This window comes from Dama dama, chromosome 19 (genome assembly GCF_033118175.1).
Source record: "Dama dama isolate Ldn47 chromosome 19, ASM3311817v1, whole genome shotgun sequence".
In the NCBI taxonomy this organism is placed as follows: Eukaryota; Metazoa; Chordata; class Mammalia; order Artiodactyla; family Cervidae; genus Dama; species Dama dama.
The window spans coordinates 80831741-80858979 of record NC_083699.1 but is presented as its reverse complement, the minus strand read 5'-3'; the positions used below and the strand labels follow the sequence as shown (position 1 = coordinate 80858979).

Sequence of the window (27239 nt, the reverse complement as noted above, 5' to 3'; positions counted from 1 at the left end):
GTTCTGTGAAGAATACCGTTGGCAGCTCGATAGGAATTGAGTTGAATCTATAGATTGCTTTGGGTAGTATAGTCATTTTCACAATATTGATTCTTCCAGTCCATGAACACGGTATATTTCTCCATCTATTTGTGTCCTCTTTGATTTCTTTCATCAGTGTTTTATAGTTTTCTATGTATAGGTCTTTCATTTCTTTAGGCAGATATACTCCTACCATTGTTGCAATGGTGAATGGTATTGTTTCTTTAATTTCTCTTTCTGTTTTCTCATTGTTAGTGTATAGGAATGCAAGGGATTTCTGTGTGTTAATTTTATATCCTGCAACATTACTGTATTCATTGATTAGCTCTAGTAATTTTCTGGTAGAGTCTTTAGGGTTTTCTATGTAGAGGATCATGTCATCTGCAAACAGTGAGAGTTTCACTTCTTCTTTTCCTATCTGGATTCCTTTTATTTCTTTTTCTGCTCTGATTGCTGTGGCCAAAACTTCCAAAACTATGTTGAATAGTAGTTGTGAGAGTGGGCACCCTTGTCTTGTTCCTGATTTTAGGGGAAATGCTTTCAATTTTTCACCATTGAGGATGATGTTTGCTATGGGTTTGTCATATATAGCTTTTATTATGTTGAGGTATGTTCCTTCTATGCCTGCTTTCTGGAGAGTTTTTATCATAAATGGATGTTAAATTTTGTCAAAGGCTTTTTCTGAATCTATTGAGATAATCATATGGTTTTTATCTTTCAATTTGTTAATGTGGTGTGTTACATTGATTGATTTGTGGATATTAAAGAATCCTTGCATTCCTGGGATAAAGTCCACTTGGTCATGATGTATGATCTTTTTAATATGTTGTTGGATTCTGTTTGCCAGAATTTTGTTAAGAATTTTTGCGTCTATGTTCATCAGTGATATTGGCCTGTAGTTTTCTTTTTTTGTGGCATCTTTGTCTGGTTTTGGAATTAGGGTGACGGTGACCTCATAGAATGAGTTTGGAAGTTTACCTTCTTCTGCAATTTTCTGGAAGAGTTTGAGTAAGATAGGTGTTAACTCTTCTCTAAATTTTTGGTAGAATTCAGCTGTGAAGCCATCTGGTCCTGAGCTTTTGTTTGCTGGAAGATTTCTGATTACAGTTTTGATTTCCTTGCTTGTGATGGGTCTGTTAAGATCTTCTATTTCCTCCTGGTTCAGTTTTGGAAAGTTATATTTTTCTAGGAATTTGTCCATTTTTTCCAAGTTGTCCATTTTATTGGCATACAGCTGCTGGGAGTAATCTCTTATCCTTTGTATTTCAGTGTTGTCTGTTATGATCTCTCCATTTTCATTTCTAATTTTGTTGATTTGGTTCTTCTCCCTTTGTTTCTTGATAAGTCTGGCTAACGGTTTGTCACTTTTGTTTATCTTTTCAAAAAACCAGCTTTTAGCTTTGTTGATTTTTGCTATGGTCTCTTTTGTTTCTTTTGCATTTATTTCTGCCCTAATTTTTAAGATTTCTTTCCTTCTGCTAACCCTGGGGTTCTTCATTTCTTCCTTCTCTAGTTGCTTTAGGTGTAGAGCTAGGTTATTTATTTTTATTCTTGTTTCTTGAGGTAAGCCTGTAATGCTATGAACCTTCCCCTTAGTACTGCTTTTACAGTGTCCCATAGGTTTTGGGTTGTTGTGTTTTCATTTTCATTTGTTTCTATGTATATTTTGATTTCTTTTTTTATTTCTTCTATGATTTGTTGGTTATTCAGAAGCATGTTATTTAGCCTCCATATGTTTGAATTTTTAATAGTTTTTTTCCCTGCAATTGAGATCTAGTCTTACTGCATTGTGGTCAGAAAAGATGCCTGGAATGATTTTAATTTTTTTGAATTTCCCAAGGCTAGATATATGGCCCAGGATGTGATCTATTCTGGAGAAGGTTCCGTGTGCACTTGAGAAAAATGTGAAATTGATTGTTTTGGGGTGAAATGTCCTATAGCTATCAATTAGGTCTAGCTGGTTCATTGTGTCATTTAAAGTTTGTGTTTCCTTGTTAATTTTCTGCTTACTTGATCTATCCATAGGTGTGAGTGGGGTATTAAAGTCTCCCACTATTATTGTGTTAATTGTTAATTTCCCCTTTCATACTCATTAGCATTTGCCTTACATATTGTGGTGCTCCTATGATGGGTGCATATATATTTATAATTGTTATATCTTATTCTTGGATTGATCCTTTGATCATTATGTAGTGTCCTTTTTTGTCTCTTTTCACAGCCTTCATTTGAAAGTCTATTTTATCTGATATGAGTATTGCGACTCCTGCTTTCTTTTGGTCTCTGCGTGAAATATTTTTTTCCAGCCCTTCACTTTCAGTCTGTATGTGTCCCTTGTTTTGAGGTGGGTCTCTTGTAGACAGCAGAAGTTCCTAAAATTCAACCAGTATTAAGTTTGTGGTGTAGGCTACCACAGACATAACAAATCGCCCAGTTGTCAGGACTGAAGAAGTCTGCATAGCTAATGAAATGACCATTTTAATTTCACTTTTTCTTGTCTTTGCTTGCAATTAAATGTAACCATTCTTTACCACAGAGTTCTAACCTAAGCAATATCTGGAGTTTTTATAGCTGTCTTTAAAACAAACGAAAATCAGGAAAAAAACCTGTTCTCATTTAGTGCGGTTATAGAGTTGTACAGACTTTGTGGGACTGTTGCTAACCCTCCTACTACTGAAGTTGATGTTTCAGTATAAAGGATCCATTGTTGCTATTTCTACCTAAATTTCAAGTAAAAAAGAAATAATCAGAAAAATCTGGAAAGGATTTGGTGGAAAATGAGTTTTAAAAACAAAACTTTGATGCTATCTCTGAACTATGTATAGTAGCAAACATACTTTAACTGGCATGTGTTTACAACACCAGAAAGTTATAATGGGTGATCCTAAAGAACTTTCTGAGTTATCAGAGAAAAGTCTATATAGTTTTACTTACATATTTTATTAGATTTCAGATATCCATAAACTTGTCCATTAAACTGGGAGGAAATATTTCTGAACTTTTTTCCTCAAAATTACTTTTTACCACAAAACTGTATTTATGGAACAAGCTCTGATCATCAAGTATTTATTGCTATAATATTTTTGTTAGATTTCACTTTTGTGTTTTAGGGTAAACTTGACAAAGCTGTACCTTTGTATGAGCTGGCTGTGGAAATCCGGCAGAAATCCTTTGGCCCGAAGCACCCAAGTGTAGCTACTGCCTTGGTGAACTTAGCTGTTCTTTATAGCCAAATGGTAAGTTCCCATAATGTAACGCTTCATAAATGAATAGTTTTAACATATGAAATATAGGTAAACATGTACTAGATATAGGTAAATATGTATTAGATATGAAACAGTAAAAATAATTAAGGGACATTTAAGGTTATCTAATGTTCCCTTTAATACTTGAGAAATTATTAGTTACAATTGTAAGACAGTCCCTTCTTCTTAGTGTGAAATACTGTGTTTAGTTCATTGCATAGGCTTATTTATTTCTGGAGACTCCCTACATCTCTTTATCTAATATTGTTCCTAAGATGTATCATTTGCTTATGATGAGTAAGAGATATGGTACCCTGGGGTACCACAAAGAAGTTTGTCCTTATATAATTGGATTAATGTTAGTTGTTACCAAGGCAGGTCTAAAACTTAATTTTCTAAATTTTATTATACTACTTCTTTAATCATGATTACTCCTAAATTAATCAGTTTATCTACATCTTTTAGGAGGATATTAACTCTTTTAAAGCACCTAGCCAAGTAGGTCAGCTCAGTCTAGAATACCTCAAAAGTAATTTCAGAAACCCAATGTGTTCAAATGAGCATTGTTTCTTTTTTTATAAGAAAAAACACAGTGAGGCCTTGCCGTTATATGAACGAGCATTAAAGATTTACGAGGACAGCCTGGGTCGGATGCATCCTCGAGTTGGAGAAACACTAAAAAATTTAGCTGTGCTTAGGTAAGAATTTTTCACTTTCCTCATACAGCCAAAATCCCTTTTATGACATCTTTGATTCATCATAGAACCCCACAAAATATTTATTGCTGATATGCTTTTTATTGGAACAGAGGGGTTATTTTTTGGCTGATCTAGTTCAAGAGACATTGAAATAATATCCAAAAGTGAAACTGAAGGTAGCACAACCTAGTTTGTAGAGGAGAGTATCATGGTAAATAAGAGGATGGATTACATTTGCAGCTAACTGGCTCTGGTGGTAATCTGGGCAATTTGCTATCCTCAAAGTAAATTTATCATGTTGACTTTTGCATTATATTTACCTCAGGATGCTAACTTCCTTAAGCAGTTTCACTGTACCCATTACAATGGAGTCTTAATGGTGCCCCTATAAGACACTTGGCAGCAGACAAAAAGAAGAATTTGGGTATTCTGTTTTATTGGTCTGCCTGAAAATGGACTTTTCTTGCAGAGTAAAATTTACAAACTGAAGTTAAAATATAAAGTAAGATCATTTCTTAGGCAAAACACTAAGCCTAGAAATGATCCACAGACTCTTTCCAGGTAATGGGTCAAGCTGCCTCTTGCATGTCACTGTGGGAACATTCACCATTTCACAGTGGACAGAAAACCTGGCTGTAGGGTTTTACAGAAGGTGAGGTGGAGAGCACAATGATGTTTAGTAAGTCTCCACACTTTTGGGTAGATTTCAGGTGGATTTTTTTTTTTTCAGTTATTTATATTTTGTCATATGGTTAAATGACTAGCAATTGGCTGAAATAATCTTGGAAATTCTGTGATAGTTGGCATTTTAGAAAATTCTGAAACTATTCAACAAATATAACTTTTTCTATATAAAAAACTAATAATTAAAAACCTCCAGTTTTTCAATCTTCAGCTTGGAAAAAAGAACACATTTTTTTTGTATTTCTGTTTTTCTTGTTTTTCTGTATCCTGTAAGATCATTTAGAATTGTTAAAAGGTTATATTCTCATTTTGAGAATTTTTTTCTCCCAAAGCTATGAAGAAGGGGATTTTGAAAAAGCTGCTGAACTATACAAAAGGGCAATGGAAATAAAAGAAGCAGAAACGTCACTTTTGGGTGGAAAAGCTCCTTCCCAACACTCATCAAGTGGAGATACATTTAGCTTAAAAACAACCCATTCTCCTAATCTTTTCCTTCATCAAGGACAAAGGTGATAGCAGCAACTACAATTCATTGGAAATGCACCTTAGGATAAAATATTTAAGAAACATTTGGAACTTCAGAATTTAAAATTTATAAAAACTGTTAAGAAAATTTAATTTTACTTTGTGTGATTTAACTGATTATTTGTATGACATTGGACTACACTGAAGTTTGAGTCATGATTATTTCAACTTTAGTTGTTTGAAAGAATTAGCTTTCCTATTGTGTGGGAACCAATATAGACACCTTGGAATCCTAAGATGACATGAAGAGTTGATCATGGAGAGTAGACTGGTCTCTGTTCTGTAAGAGCAGTTATAACTCTTTATTAGCAGTTAAGACAAGTTCAAGAATTCCATGATTCTTATCTCTCAAAATCTACTTTAGCCTCACCATTCTTCATCTTGCTATTCAGTAGCAGTCTGGCTCAGTTGTCTACCTCAAAGAAAAGTTTCAGAATAAAGGGATAATGTTTATGGAACTATGAACTGTCTTCTGTAAAATGAACTAGTATTGGGAATCTCTGTCTGCTACATTTCTTTTTTTCTTTTTTTTTTTTGCTACATTTCTTTTATTCTAACTTTTCCTTGAGCAGATATGGCCAAGCCCACTGTTTCCTGTGCTTTCTACATTGTATATTATTTTTACTGTGTAGAATGTACTTGCACAATCATTACTTTGTCAACAAAGGTCCGTCTAGTCAAGGCTATGGTTTTCCAGTGGTCATGTATGGATGTGAGAGTTGGACTGTAAAGAAAGCTAAGCACTGAAGAATTGATGCTTTTTGAACTGTGGTGTTGGGGAAGACCCTTGAGAGTCCCTTGGACTGTAAGAAGATCTAACCAGTCCATCCTAAAGGAGATCAGTCCTGGGTGTTCATTGGAAGGACTGGTTTTGAAGCTGAAACTCCCAATACTTTGGCCACTTGATGCAAAGAGCTGACTCACTGGAAAAGACCTTGATGCTGGGAAAGATTGAGGGCAGGAGGAGAAGGGGACGACAGAGGATGAGATGGTTGGATGGCATTACTGACTCAATGGACATGGGTTTGGGTGGACTCGGGGAGTTGGTGATGGACAGGGAGGCCTGGCGTGCTGCAGTTCATGGGGTCGCAAAGAGTTGGACATGACTGAGCGACTGAACTGAACTGAAGTCCATATTGCAGTAACAAATTAAGCTCTTTGGCACTCTTAACTTTTCCCAAAATATGGACACGGCCTTCTTCCTTAAATGGCCTAAATCTACCTCTTCATTTATCTAGAACTCAAATTAACTGGCCATTTTATACTGAAAATTAAATATTTTTATAGATTTTATAAATATTGCCAATCTGGGGTATTGTTTCATACCATTTATGTATTTATATATAATAAAATTTTCAATTTTAATACTTGTAAAATTCCAGCATGTATTAATTGTAAAGGTGAAAGATGTGATAACCATATTTCACTATTTTAAAATAAAGGTGGAATTTCAAGTTCTTTTTTCCACTCCAGTTTATACCAAAGGATTATATTTATATAATTAAGAAAAATGTTGAACACTACAAAAAAAAGAATTAGCACTGTAGTTTGCTAATTCACTGAGTAGTTTGCTCAACTTGAGCTTCAGTGACTCCTTAGAATTTTGGTTAACATTCTCTAAGGCTTGGCTACTCAAGGTGGTCTGTGGACCAGAATCATCAGTATTACCCTGGGAGCTTAGTAAAAATTCAGACAGGCTCTCCCCAGACCTACTGAATCAGAGTCTTGAATGTAGCTAGATTCTCAGGTGATTAATATGCACATAAGTTTGGGAAACAGTGGTCTAATTTTAAGGCACTAGAGTGGTGTTCATTGGAAGGACTGATGTTGAAGCTGAAACTCCAATACTTTGGCCACCTCACGTGAAGGGTTGACTCATTGGAAAAGACCCTGATGCTGGGAGGGATTGGGGGCAGGAGGAGAAGGGGACGACAGAGGATGAGATGGCTGGATGGCATCACTGACTCGATGGACATGAGTTTGAGTAAACTCCGGGAGTTGGTGATGGACAGGGAGGCCTGGCGTGCTGCGATTCATGGGGTCGCAAAGAGTCAGACACAACAGAGCGACTGAACTGAGAGTGGTGACTTAAAGTAAATGAGGTAGAATCTTACAAAATGAGCATCATTCTTCTCCCTTCTGGCAGAAGTTCAAGAGGGAAAAAAGAAGATAAAACTACAACCATAACACATATTTCTGGGTTTGCCAGCTATGAAAGGCACAAAGCAATTGAATTCACAAATATATCAGACACTGACTGATTTTAGAATTAACCTTTTAGAGTTTAAAATTTGATTATTTAGTGGTATAAGTAATTTAACACATCATAAATATTAAATTTAAATGCCTTAATCTTTAGAAAATAACCTGAGATTCATATCCTAGAAGAAGCCTGAAAAAAAGGAAAAACTAGCAAAAAGATAATATGCATTTTTCTTTGTTCCTACAAAATTTGGACTTGAAAAATATACAAAAAGTGAAAACTTACATTATTCAAAGTGACTTTATGTAAGTTATTAATTATACTTGAGGAGTGATTATTTCAAAAGGTTTAAGTTTAAATATAGTTTTTAAGACTATATTTTGATCTTACTAATTATACTACCAACTCAAATGTAGAATGCCTACTTAAAAAGATAAAAAAATAGGGACTTCCCTGAGGTCTAGTGGTTGGGACTCCATGCTTCCACTACAGGGAGCACTATGATCCCACATGCCATGCTGCACGGCCAAAAAAAAGAGGTTTTCAAAAGGAATATTATGTGCACTTTAATATACACCTTTAACATGAAAAGCATAGGTTTCAAATAATTATAAATCTGAATTGGAAGGCTCTAAAGTGTGGTAGTTATAATTAATTTTCATTCATTAATACTTTACAAAAAGAGAAATACTAAAAAAAACATGCGACGGGGGAAGTTAAAGCTTCATTAAATATTCTTAAATATTTATTACATTTTTGGGTTGGTCAGTGTGTTTATAGGTATTCAGGAAGTAATATTTTTACATAAAGAAACTCATAATACTTTTTTTTTTTTACTACATAAAACATTTGAATAGTACCACAAATTAACCTCCCGTTAAATTAAAAAGGGATTAAAGTTAAACATATTGTTTGTTTTACTCTAATTTAGAGCATTTGTGCTAAAGCAATTTTGGGAGTGTGTTTCCATCTTTCACACTTGAAGCAATAGTGTTATAAATCTGGTCAAACACTGGGTTTATTTAGTAATGTAAAATTCAATGATGATTAATTTCTCATAGTCAGCTGTCTACGTATACAAATTTTCATGATATACAGACTGTCAAGAGAGCACTCTAGATTACAAAAAATATTTGTTACCAGATTTTTTCTGCTAAAATAATAACTTTAATGGAAGATATAAGAAAAAAATTAGATAAGATTTTATAAAATATAAGATACCAGCAGGCTACAAGTTAAGAACAGGAAAAAAAATCTTTAGAAGATAGTAGGTTCTAATATGTGTATGTATAACTGATTCACTTTGCTGCACACCTGAACATAAACAACATTGTCAATCAACTATACATCAATAAAAATTTTTTTAAATGATAGTAGGTTCTAGCTATTTATCAAACTATATAAACTTAAACTTGTAGTATAGCCTTACCAAATTAATGTACCAAAGGAATGTTATTTAGAAAGACTGCATTTCTTTTCTGAAATTCAAAGCATCTCTATGAACTAGAAAAGTTATTTTACAGATGAATATACTAAACTTTTAAATAACTGCAATGACCTACCAACGCAACATAAATACATTTCAAGACCAGAAAGCTATCCCCATACATCCTGACATTACCGTAAACATAAGAATCACAGTACCCTAAAATCTCAAAACCAATATATTAAACATATGTGATATTTGCAACTTTCTGAAATTAGTTTGTAGAATATTATTTCATAAGTAAGAAAGGTTTCTTGTAATTTTTTAATTACATTTTCCCCTAGATATAGAATTTAGACATTCTTCAAAGCAAAAAAATCATCAAAATAGGAGACGAGCACAGTAACAACCGACAGATAACGGTTACACACCCACGTTCATTAGTCTCCAGACCATCACGAATTTACTTCAACCAAGGCTCTCTAAGCCTTCATTATTTGTATGCAAACTCCAGAGAAAAGCAGTTTATCAAATTACAATGATTAGGGAAAATGATACTCTTCCCTGTGAAGAAATACATGTCAGTCATTGCAGAGGTAATTTAGGCTTCATTTATTATCTGCTACCCAGGACAAGCCTTTGCCAGTACCTAATTACCCAGGAAATCAAATCTGAGTAAAATAAAGTATTAGAAGGTAGCCCATATAATGGGTATAATTTAGGTGATCTTAAGCCTAAATTTATCTTTTGCTCCTCAATAAAGCACACTGACTCAGATAGATGATATGCTTTTTCTTAGTGCAGAAATACAATTTGTATATCCTGAAAATATCTCTATTTATCGATCCATGAAGAAAGTTTCTTTTTATTTGCCTCTGTCTTGCTTAGATTATATATATCACAAGTTTACAAACTTTTCCAGTGCCTACATTTCAGCTTGTATTTCATCAGGAAACATTTGAGAGGATGTTTTTACTTTATAGGTTTACAACTGGAAATTCACTGTTGCTCAAGTTAGTAATAGTGGGCTTGTAGAGAGCAATTCCAAACACAATGAGTATGTGCCCGCTGGCTATAATAATCAACATGCTATACCTCTTGTTCTTTCCCTATATTTGATCACACACTATTCTATCTATTGTCCATGGCCTCAGGCAACAGACCACAAAGGATTACTGGAAAGAAAAGAAATATACCAGCAAATTAGTCCTTTCTTCTCACCCCTCCCAAAAGGTCAAAACAGTTCAATGGCTCACCTAGAATAATCCTTTGAAGTTTTCTTACTAGAATGAAACATGAGTTTTAAGAGAGCTTCTGATTTAGTCGAAGGAAGGGAGCAACAAGCAACAGTCACAGAATTTCCAAAGAGTTAATAACAATTCAGTGAAGATGACACATCAACTGATGTTCCCCTAAGTTTTCTCAGTTTTTAAATGATTTTTTTAATTGCAAGAGAACAGGTTTAAACACAGGAAATAAAATATAGGCCAGTCCATTATTTACATGTTCTTCATCTTGGCCATAAGGTCTTCCAAGCTTTCACCAGAATCTTCTACTGTTACTTCAGGTACAGAATCTTCTTGCTATCAATAAATGAGGGAAACATGGTGAAAAAATAATCAAAGTTCTTGATGCTTAGGAACATATCAGTAAGCTATAATCATGTTAAAAAAAACTTACAAAGTACACCTTCTTTAATAAATATGCCTTCTAATTCTTAGGAGAGATAAAGTCCTTTATTTTCTCCATCAGTCATTTGACTTACAAGGCAGTAATTTCAGTGTTCTTGAGCTCTCTACTGAACTGATATTTTTAAATGGTATCGTGGCTAAACTATCAATATACAGAAAAAGTAGTCATTTAATCAAAATCTATTTCACCAATCCATCAGTGAATGAACAAAACTATTTTATGTCTATATTTTCAAATAGTTTAAAGTGTGCTGTGCATATTTACATGTTAACACCGAATACCTCTCTCTCTCACAAATCTTAATGCCTAGAAGGTAAAATATCTAAAATAAGAAACACTGGCATTATAAAATAGGTTGAAGATGGAAGAATATAAGTAGACATTTTCTCTTATGTCTTCTTATGGTAAACCACATTTTAGATGTACCTTTTGGGGAACTGTATATGCCACTGTAATTCCTTTAGGTAAGTCAGGGATTGGACCTGAAGAATTTTTCAGTTCCTCTTCTGAAATCTCAGATACCAACTCAATACCTGTAAAGTTAAACTTAATATTAAAACCACTTTCAAGGAACTTAATGAGCAATAATCATTCAAAACTTGTATAATCTTAATTATAATTAGATTCCCTCCCATAAAAGAAGGTTTTTTGCTGCCATTTCAATTTATAAAACAATTCCTACCCCACTCATTGTCTTCATGTATTATCTCTCCTTCCTCTTGAATAACCTCCTGTTTGGGCAGTGCTGCTACCTTTTTCTGTAGAAATCAAACAGTTTCAGTGTTTCTACTCATTCTCAGTTCTCTGAAGCATCATTCAGAATTGATCAGAATCAAGAATTCAGACAGACTTTTTCTAAAGTCTACATACAGAGACCTTATGGAATACATAAAGACCCTGCAGATATGTACCACTAATCATCAGGGAAATGTGAATGAAAACCACAGTGAGATAACACTTGTGAGAATGACTACCATCAAAAAGAAAACAAATAACAAATGTAAGCAGGGATGTGGAAAAAAGGGAAACCCTGTGCACTGTTAGCATGATTGTGATCTGGTGCAATCACTGGAGAACAGTATGGAGGTGTCTCAAAAAATTAAAAACACAACTACCATGTGATCCAGCAATTTCACTTCTGGGTTTTTGTTTTTGTTTTTTTTTTATGAAAACAAAAACACTCAAAAGATATAATATCAAAAGATATTAATAATCCAATGTTCATTGCAGCATTATTTATAGCAGCCAAAACATGAAAGCAACCTAAATGTCTATCAACAGATAACTGGATAAAGAAGGTGTGGTACCTATATACAATGGAATATGACTCAGCCATAAAAAAATTTACTATTGCAACATGGATGGAACTACAATGCTAAATGAAATAAGTCATACAACCAAAGATAAATACCATATAATCTCACTTAGATAAAGGATCTAAAAACAAAACAAAAGGAAAACACTCACAGATACAGAGAACAAATAATGTTGCCATAGGAGAGGTGGGGGTGCAAAATAAGTGAAGTGAACAAAAAGGTCTAAACCTGTAATTATATAATAAGTCACAGAAATACAATTTACAGTACAGGGAATGTAGTCAATAATATTTTAATAACTTTGTATAGGAAGAGATGATAACTAGACTTATCATGGTGATCATTTGACAATGTATGCAAATGTCAAATCATTACGTGGTACAGCTGAAACTAGCATAATACTGTATGTCAACCATATTTTAGCTTAAAAAATTAAAATTTAAAAACAGAATTCAGACAGGCTTTTTATCTTACAAAAAACAAGAAAGGACTTTGAACAAAATTTTCATTTTTAAAGCATGGTGAATAAATTAGAACTTTAAAAATCCACAATCCATTAACCTTGTTTTCCAAATCTAAATAATTATTTCTTTTTTTTAAGTTTTTGTCCTATGCAATATGATCTCTCATGCATTGTGACACATTGACATATACCTTGTATTCATTTTGCTGCTTCCTACAGTTTCTGTCATCACACTGAGGATTTGGCTTCATGGACATAGTAGGGAAAAAATCCTGCATTGCATTGTATCCAAGGTAAAAACTAACAGTACCAAAATTTAACAGAAACCTAGAAAAACAAAGTAGACTTAAATAAAGAAACAAAACCATAAAAATATTAGAAAAAACTGATACTTTTTAAACAATTATTTTGAAGGTAATGATTTTTGTTAACAAGAACCCAGAAAACAATTTTTTTCTCTTGTTTATAGGGCCTGGCTTATAGTAGATTTTCTTGAATTGAACAACAGAATGCACTATTATTTTTTGAACCTGTAATAAAGATAAAATGCTGCCAATTAAACAATGACATGTCAACACCATTAAGAAGCATATTAATTTCAGAGAAGTTCAAATGTGAGATATCAAAGATATCTTAAAAACATCTTTGAGATATGGTTCTAAATCTCATTTTTAAAAGCTTTTTATATATGACACTACAAAGTTTGCTATCTTAAATTTGTATTAAATCTCAATAAAATTTTACCGAAGTATTCACTCATGTAATAATCACTACCAGATCAAAATGTAGTTGGCCCTCCATACCTATGGTGTCCATAACACCCCCACCCCAGGGTACCAAAATTAAGTCCTGCATAATATTTGCAAATAACCTGTGCACATCCTCCCATAACTTTAAATCATCCTCATGGCTCACACAGTAAAGAATCTACCTGCAATGCAGGACACCGGGGTTCAACTCCTTGGTCAGGAAGATTTTCTGGAGAAGGGAATGGCTACCCACCCACTTCAGTACTCTTGCCTGGAGAAATCCATGGACAGAAGCAGGCTGCAGTCCATACAGTCACAAAGAGGCTGACATGACTGAGCAACTAAGCACTGAGCACTTTCACTTAGATTACTTACAATACCTAATATAATGTAAACGCTATGTAAAAAGACTGTGTAAAGTCGTGTCCGACTCTTTGCGACCCCATGGGCTGTAGCCTACCAGGTTCCTCCGTCCATGGGATTTTCCAGGCAAGAATACTGGACAGGGTTGCCATTTAAATAGTTCTAAATACAATGCAAATACTATATAAACAGTTAACAGCTTGTGGCAATTCACATTTTGCTGTTTGGAATTTTATGGATTTTTTTTGATCCACAACTGGTTGATTCTGCAGATGCAGAACCCAAGGAAATAAGGACCAGCTGTATAGTGCATTTCCAATATGCCACAAAGGGCCCTTGCTCCCTTACATTTAAATCTGATTCCTTTTTTTTTTTTTTTAAGTTTTTATTTATTTATTTATTTTTGGCTACCCTGGGTCTTCGTTGCTGTACACTGGCTTTTCTCCAGTTCAGTGTGCAGGCTTCTTATTGCAGTGGCTTCTCTTGTTGCGGTACATGGGCCCTAGAGCACTCAGACTTCAGTAGGTGGGGCATATAAGCCCAGAGTTGAGGCATGTGGGGCCTAGAGTGCAGGCTAAGTAGTTTTGGCACATGGGCTCAGTTGCCTCTTGGCTTCCCAGAGCAGGAATTGAACCTGTGTCCCCTGCATTGGCAAGGGTATTCTTAACCACTGGACCACTGGGGAAGTCCCTGATTCCTTTTAGAAGCTTGTAAGTCGAGGAAAAATCATGTACAAACAAAGACAACAAAAGGAAAAAAATTGAAAAAAATGCATAGTCTCAACATACAACAAAGACAAAAAAACCGAACAGAGAGAGAACAAGATGTCAGAGCAGAAGGTGGACATAGACTACATCTCTCTCCACGGATACATCAGGAATATATTTTCAGACACACAAGTGCATGCACACCAGCTGAGAGCGGACAGAAGTACCAGACCAGCGGAAAAGAATATACAGAACCATGCAAAACTTGGCAGGATGAAGGAAATAGGGGGGAAAACAGGAGTGGTACTACGACTGGACCTGCCCTCGGAGGGTGGGGGAACTGAAGCAGGGTTCTGATCTCCACATCCAGGCAATTTTCTGAGTCAGAGGAGAAATATTTAAGGCTCAGAGTGAAACAGCTGATCTGTGGCAACCTAAATGCAATGAGAATCAGAAGTCCTTGCCACAGCCATATGTACCCCAGACAGGGAAGCAGGTCCCCTAGAAGGTCCAACAGCTGGGAGCTGGAGCTTAGGGATTGTGGAGCAATCCCCAGGTGAGGGCTGTTGTTCACTGCAGAGAGATGGACCAAGGGGATGTGAGGGAGGAGACTGTGGTGGGAAATGACGGTGGAGGAAAGCCAGGCAGCCATGGAAGCAAGTCAACACTGCTAAGTCAAACAAGGGGGTGTAGCCATCACCACAGCCTCTCTCTCCACACATGCCAACATGAGCAGCTGAACAACAGAGAGACTGGCCTACCAAGCACCTGACACACCCAACTACAGACCAGGACCCCACCCAGGGCACTCCTGTAAGTGCCTGATGCGTGGAACTACAGAGTAGGACCCCACCCAGGGTGCCAGTTTAAGTGCCTGACATGCCAATCTACAGAGTAGGACCCCAGCCAGGGGGGGCCTTCTATGTGCCTGACACGGTGAACAATAAAGAAATACCTCAAAAGGGAGCCCTCTAAGGGTCTGAACAGGTGGAGCTATGGAGAAAGACTAGCCAAAGAGGCTTCTAATTGCCAGCTACCAGAGGCTCAAAAAGACTCTGATAGGGCCATAACTCCTGTGGCTGAGGTAGTCCATGTCCCTGCAGACTTGGCACTGCCAGGGTCCCAGTGACCCAAGCAGCTGTGCCACCTTCACACTCAACCTTCACTGAGGGAGAGCTGCCACATGCAAAAAAAAAAGTCTTCCCATCTATGCACGTGGGGTCGCTTCCCATTGTGTCCAATTCGTTGTGACTTTGTGGACTGTGGCCTGCCAGACTTCTCTGTCAGGGGGGCATTCCCCAGGCAAGAATACTGGAGTGTACTGGCCATTACTGGTGTCCATACCCTTCTAGAGCACTATATTCCCTGCTGCCCTAGCCGCCAACTCCTCTGAGTACCTGGTGCTGCCAGAAACCCTGCGACCCAAGCAGCTGCACCACCTCCACAACTGGCCCTCACTGAGGCAGACCCAAGTCCTCCAGGCTCAGAAGCAAACCCCACTGGATGACCCACATGCAGAGGTGGAAGTAAAACCACAGATGAAACCCAGGGGCAGTATGGCTAACTAAGAAGACCCAAAACCTTCCCACCAGCTGTACAAACTGCAGATTAAATCCACACGATCAACTAGGCAGACTTTGTGTCTACGGAATATATAAAAGGACATTGAGAGCTCCCACAAAAGAAAACATACTAATTCTGACAGCTGTGAAAGGAGGCAAGAACACACAGAAGACCAGATTAGAATCTGAGCTGCCCCAACAGCAGGTCCAGAGACCAGCAGTGTCAGAAGGTGCCCTAGGGGGGTGAGGTGGACTGTGACTCCTAGTGAGGGAAAGGACCCTGACAGAAGTGATTCAAGAAAAACATTTATTATTCTTATGTTTTGACTTCTTCTGTAGTTTCTTTTGGATTTTTCTTTTTTTCTTCCCACCTCTGCTGCACTTGTTGATTTTAATGGCACTATGAAATCTAATTAAGCTTTTGACTTGTTTTTTTTTTTTTCAGTCACACTTTTTGTTGTTATAAACCTCTGCCTCTATGTTGGGCTTTTGCAGTTCTGTGGAGTTTTCCTTTTTTCTTCCTTTCCTCTACCTTTTTTTCTTTTCTAATTTTAATTTTTAACTTTTGAAAACATTATTTTTTCTACATTTATTCCTTTGTTTGCTTTTCCTACTGTTCTATTCCTCTTACAGTTAATCTTTAATGTATATAAATCTTCTTTCTAAAGCTCTATTTAACTTTTCATATCTATTCATTTTTTCTTTTCTTTTTTTCCTTTCCTCGGAACATATTTGCTAGTTTTGTTTTCACTGCTTTATTCCTCACTAGGCACCTTACTTTAGTTTTGTTTTCCAGTTTGTGTTTTAGTTAGTTTTGTTCTTAACTGGTAGATATAACTTTTGGATTGCTCTGTTCACCATGTCAATCTACTGTACTTTATTTCTGTTTGACTGTTTTGATTTTGCTTATGGATATATATGCATATGTGTATATTCCATTGTTTTCATTATTATTTGCCTGATTTTGTGACTGCGATTTGTCTGGGGTTCATCTTTGGTTGCTCATTTTTGGCTATTTATTGCAATCTCACACATAATGCCATAACAAACCACTTGTGGAACCTCTGTTCCTGACCAGAGATCAAGCCCTGAGCCTTTGGAGTGGGAGCACTGACTCCAAGACCCTAGACTACTGGAGAACTAAGTATCAAATAGTGAGAACTCACACAAAGGAAACCACTTGAATATAAGACCAGGTATCACCTAACGACCAGTAGCACCCTGTGCAGGATGCCTCATTCAAGCAACAAGCAAAACAAAAATACAAACCCAACTGTCAGCAGACAGGATTACCACCTACTCAACCTTGCTGATCAGAAGAAACACACCCACAAAAATCAGCACAAGTCTCACCCCATGTGAAGCCTACACAAACCACTGGACCAAGGGCAGAAACCAAAAGGAAGAAGGAATTGAATCTTCAAGCCTGTGAAAAGGAGACCTCAAACACAGTAAATTAAAACTAAATAACAATGTAAAGGTAGAGAAATACCGCACAAAAGAGGGAACAAGCTAGAAACAGTTCAGTTCAGTTCAGTCGCTCAGTCGTGTCTGAGTCTTTGTGACCCCATGAATTGCAGCACACCAGGCCTCCCTGTCCATCACCAACTCCCGGAGTTTACTCAAACTCATGCCCATCGAGTTGGTGATGCCATCCAGCCATCTCATCCTCTGTCAGCCCCTTCTCCTCCTGCCCCCAATCCCTCCAAGCATCAGGGTCTTTTCCAATGAGTCAACCCTTCACATCAGGTGGCCAAAGTATTGGAGTTTCAGCTTCAGCATCAGTCCTTCCAATGAACACCCAGGACTGATCTCCTTTAGGATGGACTGGATGGATCTCCTTGCAGTCCAAGGGACTCTCAAGGGTCTTCTCCAACACCACAGTTCAAAAGCATCAATTCTTCGGCGCTCAGCTTTCTTCACAGTCCAACTCTCACATCCATACATGACCACTGGAAAAACCATAGCCTTGACCAGACAGACCTTTGTTGGCAAAGTAATGTCTCTGCTTTTTAATATGCTATCTAGGTTGGTCATAACTTTCCTTCCAAGGAGTAAGCGTCTTTTAATTTCATGACTGCAGTCATCATCTGCAGTGAGAAGCGCGCTGGCTGCGACAGATGGCGCAGAAGCACGCCAGCTGCAATGGACCACACAGAAGCGTGGCCGTGAGGAGCTACCCCTCGCCCAAGGTCAGGAGCGGTGGCCCAGAGGAGCTTCCCTACCTCCGAGGTCAAGGCAGTGGTAGAGAGGAGCTACCACGCCAGAGGTCAGGGGTGGCGGCCTAGAAGACCTACCACAGGCCTTAGGTCAGGGGCGGTGGCCGAGAGGAGCAACCCCACCTCCAAGGAGCAGCTGCTGTGGGGCGCAGGAGGGCTGAGAGGAGCTACTCCACGTTCAAGGTCAGGAGGGGCAGCTGTGAGAAGATACCCTTCGTCCAATGTAAGGAGCAGCGGCTGTGCTTTGCTGAAGCTAGAAACACATAAGTCCAAATAAACGAAGAGGAAATAGGCAAACTACCTGAAAAAGAATTCAGAATAATGATAGTAAAGATGATCAAAAACCTTGAAAACAGAATGGAGAAAATCTAAGAGTCAATTAACAAAGACCTAGAAGAATTAAAGAACAAACATACAGAGACAAAGAACACAATTACTGAAATTAAAAATACTCTAGAAGGAATCAATATCAGAATATCTAAAGCAGAAGAACAAATCACTGAGCTGGAAGATAAAATGGTGGAAATAACTTCTGAAGAGAAGAATAAAGTAAAAAGAATGCAAAGAACTGAGAAAAGTCTCAGAGACCTCAGGGACAATATCAAACATACCAACACTGAACTATAGGGGTCCCAGAAGAAGAAGAGAAAAGGAAATGGTTTAAGAAAATTTTTGAAGAGATTATAGTTGAAAATTCCCCCAACATGGAAAACAAAATTGTCAATCAAGTCCAAGAGTGGCAGAGTCCCATACAGGATAAACTCAAGGAGAAACATGCCAAGACACACACTAATGAAAGTAACAAAGATTAAATACAAAGAAAGAATATTAAAAGCAGCAAGGGAAAAGCAACAAGTTACATACAAGGGATACCCCATATATTTAACAGCTGATCTTTCATCAGAAACGCTGCAGGCCAGAAGGGAATGGCAGGATTATATTTAAAGTACTGAAAGGGAAAAAATCTACAACCAAGTTTACTCTATCTGGCAAGGATCTCATTCAAAATTGATGGAGAAATAAAAAGCTTTTCAAACAAGCAAAAGTTAAGAGAATTCAGTACCACCAAACCAGCTTTATGACAAATGTTAAAGGGACTTACATAGTCAAGAAATACAAGAGGAGAAAAAGATCTACAAGATCAAACCCCAAGCAATTAAGAAAATGGCAATAGAAACATATAAATCATTAATTACTTTAAATGTAAATGGATTAAATGCTCCAACTGAAAGACACAAATTGGCTGAATGGATACAAAAATAAGACCCATATATATGCTGTCTACAAGAAACCCACTTCAGACCTAAAGACACATATAGACTGAAACTGAGAAGGTAGAAAAATATATTCCATGCAAATAGAAAGCAAAAGAAAGCTGGAGTAGCAATCCTCATATCAGACAAAACAGGCCTTAAAGTAAAGAATATTACAAGAGATAAGGAAGGACACTACATAATGATCAAGGGATCAATCCAAGAGGAAGACATAACAATTGTAAATATCTACACACCCAACATAGGAGCACCTCAGTACATAAGACAAACACTAACAGACATAAAAGGAGAAGTGGACAGTTAACACAATAATAGTAGGAGAGTTCAACACCCCACTCACACCAATGGATGGACAGATCATCAAAACAGAAAAGTAATAAGCAAACACAAGTCTTAAATGATACATTAGATGGATGGATCTCACTGATATTTTCAGAGTATTCCACCCAAATGCAGAAGAATACACGTTCTTCTCAACTGCACATAGAACATTCTCCACGACAGACCATCTCCTGGATCACAAATCAAACCTCAGTAAATTTAAGAAAACTGAAACCGTATCAAGCATCTTTTCCGACCACAATGCTATGAGACTAGATATCAATATAAGAAAAAACTGTAAAAGAACACAAACACATAGAGATTAAACAATACATTTCTAAACAACCAACAGGTTACTGAAGAAATCAAAAGGGAAATCAAAAAATTTCTAGAAACCAATGACAATGAAAACACGACAACTCAAAAACTATGGGAAGCAGCAAAAGCAGTGCAGAGGGAAGTTTATAGCAATACAATCCTACCTAAAGAAGGAAGAAAAACAGCAAATAGAAAACCTAGCTTTACATCTGAAAGAACTGGAAAAGAACAAAAGCCCCCAAAATTAGCAGAAGGAAAGAAGTCATAAAGATCCAAGCAGAAATAAATGTAAAAGAAATGAAAGAAACAATAGTAAAGATTAATAAAACTAAAAGATGTTTCTTTCAGAAGATAAACATAATTGACATGCCTTTAGCCAGACCTATCAAGAACAAGAAAGAGAAGAATCAAATCAACAAAATTAGAAATGAAAAAGGAAAAGTTACAACAGACAATGCAGAAATACAAAGGATCATAAGAGACTATTATGAACAAAAACATGGCAATAAAATGGATAACCTGGAAGAAATGGACAGAGTCTTAGAAAAGTTCAATCTTCTGAGACTGATTCAGGAAGAAAATAGAAATTATGAACAACCAAATTACAAGCACTGAAATTGAAGCTGTGAACAAGAATCCCCCAAGAAACAAAAGTCCGGGACCAGATGGTTTCACAGGAGAGTTCTATCAAACATTCAGAAAAGAGCTAATGCCTATCCTTCTAAAACTCTTACAAAAAATTGCAGAGGAACGAACACTTCCAAATTCATTCTACAAGGCCACCATCACCCTGATACCAAAAATAGACAAAACAACACAAGAAAAAGAAAACTACAGTCCAATATCACTGATGAACATAGATGCAAAAATCCTCAACAAAATTTTAGCAAACAGAATTCAGCAACATGTTAAAAAGCTCATACACCATGGTCATGTTGGGTTTATTCTAGCGATACAAGGATTCTTCAATATATGCAAATCAATCAATGTGATATACCATATAAGCCAATTGAAAGATAAAAACCATATGATAATCTTAGCTGCAGAAAATGCCTTTGACAAAATTCAGCACCCATTTATGATTAAAACTCTTCAAACAATGGACATAGAAGAAACCTACCTCAACACAGTCAAAGCCATGTATGATACGCCTACAGCAAACATTATTCTTAATAGTGAAAAACTGAAAGCATTCCCTCTAAGATCAGGAACAAGACAAGGGTGTCCACTTTCACCACTATTATTCAACATCATTTCGGAAGTCCTAGCTATAGCAACCAGAGAAGAAAAAGAAATAAAAGGAATCCGGATCGGAAAAGAAGTAAAGCTCTCAGTTTGCAGATGACATGCTACTATACATGGAAAACCCTAAAGGTAGTATCAGAAAATTAGTAGAGCTAATTAGTGAATTTAGCAAAGTTGCAGGATACAAAATCAATACACAGAAATCACTTGCATCTCTATATACTAACAATGAAAAAATTAGAAAAATTAAGGAATCAATCCCATTTATCATTGCAACAAAAAGAATAAAATATCTAGGAATAAACTTACCAAACAAAAGAAATGTACACCTAAAATTATAAGATGCTGATGTAAGAAATCAAAGATGACATAAGTAGATGGAGAGTCTTCCATGTTCCTGGGTAGGAAGAATCAATATTGTGAAAATGACTATACTACCAAACATAATCTACCAATTTAATGTGATCCATATGAATTTACCAATAAAATTTTTCACAGAACTAGAACAAAAAATTTCACAATTCATACTGAAATACAAAAGACCCTGAATAGCCAAAAGATTCTAGAGAAAGAAGAATGGACCTGGAGGAATCAACCTTCCTGACCTCAGATTATACTACAAAGCTACAGTCATCAAGACAGTAAGATACTGGCACAAAAACAGAAATATAGACCTATGGAACAAGATAGAAAGCCCAGAAATAAACCTATGAACACCTTATTTTTGACAAAGGAGGCAAGAATATACAATGGGGCAAAGACAACCTCTTCAATAAATGGTGCTGGGAAAACTGGACAGCTACATGTAAAAGACTGAAATTAGAACACTTCCTAACACCATATACAAAGATAAACTCAAAATGGACTAAAGACCTAAATGTAAGACCAGAAAATAAAACTCTAGAGGAAAACATAGCCACAACATTCGATGACATAAATCAAAGCAAGATCCTCTATGACCCATCTCCTAGAGTAATGTAAATAAAAACAAAAGTAAACAAGTGAGACCTGATTAAACTTAAAAGCTTTTGCATAGCAAAGGAAACTATAAGCAAGGTGAAAAGACAACCCTCAGAATGGGTGAAAGTAGCAAATGAAACAATAGACAAACGATTAATTTCCAAAATATACAAGCAGCTCATAGAACTCAGTACCAAAAAAAACAGCCCAATCAAAAAGTGGGAAAAGACGTAAACAGACATTTCTCGCAAGAAGACATAGAGATGGCTACCAAACACATGAAAAGATGCTCAATGTCACTCATTTTTAGAGAAATGCAAATCAAAACTACAATAAGCTATCACCTCACACCAGTCAGAATGGCCATCATCAAAAAGTCTACAAACAATAAATGCTGGAGAGGGTGTGGAGAAAAGGGAATGCTCTTGCATTGTAGGTGAGAATGTAAATTGATATAGCCACCACGGAAGACGGTATGGAGATTCCCTAAAAAACTAGGAATAAAACCACCATATGCCCAGCAATCTCACTCCTAAGCATATACACTGAGGAAACCAAAACTGAAAAAGACATATGTATCCCATTGATCACTGCAGCACTATTTAAAATAGCTAGAACATGGAAGCAACCTAGATGTCCATCAACAGACAAATGGACAAAGAATTTGTGGTACATATATGCAATGGAATATTACTCAGCCATAAAAAGGAACGCATTTGAGTCAATTCTAATGAGGTGGTTGAACCTACAGCCTATATACAGAGTGAAGTAAATCAGAAAGAGAAAGAGAAATATTGTATACTAATACATATATATGGAATCTAGAAAAACAGTACTGAAGAATTTATTTGCAGGGCAGCAATGGCGAAACAGACATAGAGAACAGACTTATGGACATGGGGAGAGGGGAGGAGAGAGTGAGATGTATAGAAAGAGTAACATGGAAACTTACATTACCCTATGTAAAACAGATAGCCAATGGGAATTTGCTGTATGTCTCAGGAAATTCAAACAGGGGCTCTGTATCAACCTAGAGCAGTAGGATGGAGAGGGAGATGGGGGAGAGGTTCAAAACGAAGGGACTATATGTATACCTATGGCTGATTCATATTGAGGTTTGACAGAAAACAACAAAATACTATAAAGCAATTATCCTTTAATTAAAAAATTAATTAAAAAAACTGAGCAGAATCCAAGAAGACAATTCACAGAAAAATATAAGTGCTCAAGCCTTTGCACAACTGGAAATTAAAATGAGATACCCATTTTTCACATATCAAATTGACAAAGATAAGAGTTTGATGACTAACATCATATACAAAAATAAAATCAAAATGGAGTAATGATCTAAATCTAAAACCTAAATATTTCCTACAGGGAAACATAAGCAGAACACTCACTGACATAAACTGTAGCAATATTTTTTTGGATCCATCTCCTATAATAATGGAAATGAAAAGAAAAATAAACAAATGGGACCTAATTAAAACTTTTGCACAGCGATGGAAACCATAAACAAAAGAGACAAACTATGAACTGGGACAAAATATTCACAAACTATGCTACCAATAAGAGATTAATTTCCAAAATATACCAATAGCTCATATAGCTTAATATCAGAAAACAATCCAATCAAAAAATGGGCAGAAGACCTTAACAGACTTTTCTCCAAAAAAGACATACAGATGGCCAACAGGCACATAAAAAGATGCTCAATATAGTTAATCATTAGAAAAATGCAAATTAAAACTACAATTAGGTATCACCTCAGAATGGCTTTCATCAAAAGGTCTGCAAATAATAAATACTGAAGAGGATTTGGAGCAAAAGGAACCTTCCTACACTGTTGGTTGTGATGTATATTAGTGCAGTCACTAGGAGAACAGTATGGAAGTTCTTTAAAAAAATTATGAATAGAGTTCTCATATGATCCAGGAATCCCACTCCTTGGCATATATCTACAGAAAACTCATTTGAAAAGATACATGGATCCCAATGTTCACAGCCGCACTATTCACAACAGCCAAGACATGGAAGCAACCTGAAAGTCCACCGACAGATGAATGGATAAAGATGTGGTGTATATATATAAAGAAATATTCCTTAGCCATTAAAATAAGAATGAAATAATGCCATTTGCAGTAACATAGATGGATCTAGAGATGACCATACTAAGTGAAGTAAACCAGACAAAGACCAATATCATCTGGTATCACTTATATGTGGAATCTAAAAAACTTGATACAAATAAACATTTACAAAACAGAAACAGATACACATAGAAAACAAATTTATGGTTATCAAAGGGGATGGGAGGTCAGCAGCAAGGGAGGAAGATAAATTAGGAGTATGGGATTAACACATACACACTAAATATACAAAATAGGAAAACAAGGACCTAATATATAGCACAGGGAATTACACTCAATATCTTGTAATAACTTATAAAGGAAAATAAGCTGAAAAAGAATATACATGACTTGCTGTAAACTTCAAAAATAAAATTTTGACGATACCTAATGTTACCAGAGGTATGTACAAACCAGGAACTCCCAACACTGTCATGGAAATGTACAAACCTTTTGAAGGAGAAATTTAGTAATATTTGTCAAAATAAGTATTGCATAAACTTAGAAATTACACTTCTAAAAATTCACACTACAAAAATCTAGTATACAAAGATATAAGGCAAGATGTTTTTTGCAGTGTTGTTAATAATGGCAAAAAAATAAAACCTGTAAGTAGCCTAAATGTCCATCAACAGAGAGCTGGCTAGATATGATATATCTAGAGATACAGACATACAAAGAGATACTTTATAGAAATGATTATTTTCTCCCTTCTTCATAACATACAATAAAATGTCATGTTTAAATAGGACCTGCTGAAGTCTGACAGACCATTTGTCTTGTATGAAACAGTCACAGAGAGTTGCCTTGAGAGTTCTTATGTATGCTGGTATTTCTTTGCTGGTAGGTGATACTAAGATTAGAGTGCCTCTCTGTATCATGTAGCAATTTTTTCTTATTACACTGGATGCTGAAGAAACATAATTAAGCTTATTAACACTGAAAAGTGAGGGAAAAAACTGGCCAGAGTTAAGGAACAACTAAAGTAGTTCTGCTTTTCATGAAGTATGAGTTTGTTCAAAAATTCTGACATTAATTTTAGCTGCAAAGAAACCTTTGTCCTTAAAAAAAAAAAGAAGAAAGAAAATTTTGTCCTTAGCTATAGTTTAGATGGTGTGGTTGCTGGGATATCTATCTATTTATGGATAGTAGATATTCACATATTATTTTTATTAATCAATAATAAGTGTCAATGGCAGAAAGTGAAGAAGAACTAAAGAGCCTCTTGATGAAAGTGAAAGAGGAAAGTGAAAAAGTTGGCTTAAAAATCAACATTCAGAAAACTACAATCATGGCATCCAGTCCCATCACTTCATGGGAAATAGATGGGGAAACAATGGAAACAGTGAGAGACTTTATTTTGGGGGGCTCCAAAATCACTGCAGATGATGATTGCAGCCATGAAATTAAAAGATGCTTGCTCCTTGGAAGAAAAGCTATGACCAACCTAAATAGCATATTAAAAAGCAGAGATGTTACTTTGCCAAGAAAGGTCCATCTAGTCAAACCTATGATTTTTCCAGTGGTCATTTATGGATGTGAGAGTTGGACTACTGAGCGCCAAAGAATTGATGCTTTTGAACTGTGGTGTCAGGAGCTCTGAGAGTCTTGAGAGCTCTTGAGAGTACCTTGGACTGCAAGAAGATCAAACCAGTCAATCCTCAAGGAAATCAGTCCTGAATATTCTTTGGAAGGACTTATGCTGAAGCTGAAACTCCAATACTTTGGCCACCTGATGCAAAGAACCAACTCAATGGGAAAAACCCTGATGCTGGGAAAGATTGAAGGCAGGAAGAAAAGGGGATGACAGAGGATGAGATAGTTGGATGGCATCACCGATGTGATGGACAAGCGTTTGAGTAAACTCCAGGAGTTAGTGATGGACAGGAAAGCCTGGCATGCTGCAGTCCATGGGACTGCAAAGAGTCAGACACGACTGAGCCACTAAACTGAACTGAATAAGCATCAAATCAAGCGAGTGTGTGTCTAGGTCTTCACCCTTTGGCCAAATCTACAGATTTAAATCATTCAGTTCAGTTCAGTCACTCAGTCGTGTCTGACTCTTTGCGGCCCCATGAATCGCAGCACGCCAGGCCTCCCTGTCCATCACCAACTCCCGGTGTTTCCTCAGACTCATGTCCATCGAGTCAGTGATGCCAACCAGCCATCTCATCCTCTGTCTTCCCCTTCTCCTCCTGCCCTCAATCCCTCCCAGCATCAGGGGCTTTTCCAATGAGTCAACTCTTCGCATGAGGTGGCCAAAGTATTGGAGTTTCAGCTTCAGTATCAGTCCTTCCAATGAACACCTAGGACTGATCTCCTTTAGGATGGACTAGTTGGATCTCCTTGCAGTCCAAGGGACTCTCAAGAGTCTTTTCCAACACCACAGTTCAAAGGCATCAATTCTTCGGTGCTCTGTTGGTTAAGGCTTCATAAATAAATACACCAGTACCACTGTAGCATTTAACAGGAGCTATTCCAAATGGAGGAAGTCACACAATTATGTGTGTGCTGATATGTGTAAATTAATATGTATTTAAATTAAATATATTAGATTTATTTATTTATAAATTAAGGGCTACCCTGGTGGTTCACTCGGTAAAGAAGACTGCCTGCAATGCAGGAGACCCAGATTCAATCCCTAGGTTGGGAAGATCCCCTGGAGAAGGAAATGGCAACCTGCTTCAGTATTCTTGCCTAAGAAATCCCATGGACAGAGGAGCCTGGTGGGCTAGAGTTGGACACGACTTTGTGACTAAACCATCACCACCATATATGAATTAAACCACTACCATATATAAAATAAAAGTATACATATATTATACATATATAAAATTTAAATATATCTGTACTTTAAAAAAGCAAATACTTAGCTGGTAACTCCAATTTTGAAATGTTTGTCAAAAGTAAACAGAAAAATTATTCTTCACTCACTTTAACACGTTTTGTACCAAGATCCCAGCAACCACTCCCATAGTAGTAGGAAGACTGGCTGCACAAACACCTTCTCGTTTCAGAGTCTTCTCATCAATATTTGCAGCAACTACAAGTGGTGGAGCACACTACATGAGAAAGAATAAAAAAATGTGTATTTCAAAAGAAAGGGAAAGAAGTATTCAATG

General features: G+C 36.5%; 2 protein-coding genes across 2 annotated transcripts in view; one reads left to right on the top strand and one right to left on the bottom strand.

Moving 5' to 3' along the window:
- NPHP3 (nephrocystin 3) overlaps nt 1–6627 on the top strand; it is a 57164-nt gene extending 50537 nt beyond the window's left edge. Inside the window, exons 25-27 of the mRNA XM_061167605.1 lie at nt 3129–3254; nt 3846–3961; nt 4978–6627. Of these exons, the coding sequence (XP_061023588.1) occupies nt 3129–3254; nt 3846–3961; nt 4978–5158 (423 nt within the window). The 3' untranslated portion in view covers nt 5159–6627. The remainder of the gene's footprint in view (nt 1–3128; nt 3255–3845; nt 3962–4977) is intronic.
- A 1469-nt stretch (nt 6628–8096) lies between these two features.
- The window catches only part of UBA5 (ubiquitin like modifier activating enzyme 5), a 31312-nt gene continuing 12169 nt past the window's right edge, over nt 8097–27239 (bottom strand). The window contains exons 8-12 of the mRNA XM_061167602.1: nt 27052–27179; nt 12462–12597; nt 11174–11249; nt 10918–11024; nt 8097–10382 (exon numbers count right to left, since the gene is read on the bottom strand). Coding sequence (XP_061023585.1) covers nt 10299–10382; nt 10918–11024; nt 11174–11249; nt 12462–12597; nt 27052–27179 — 531 coding nt within the window. The 3' untranslated portion in view covers nt 8097–10298. The remainder of the gene's footprint in view (nt 10383–10917; nt 11025–11173; nt 11250–12461; nt 12598–27051; nt 27180–27239) is intronic.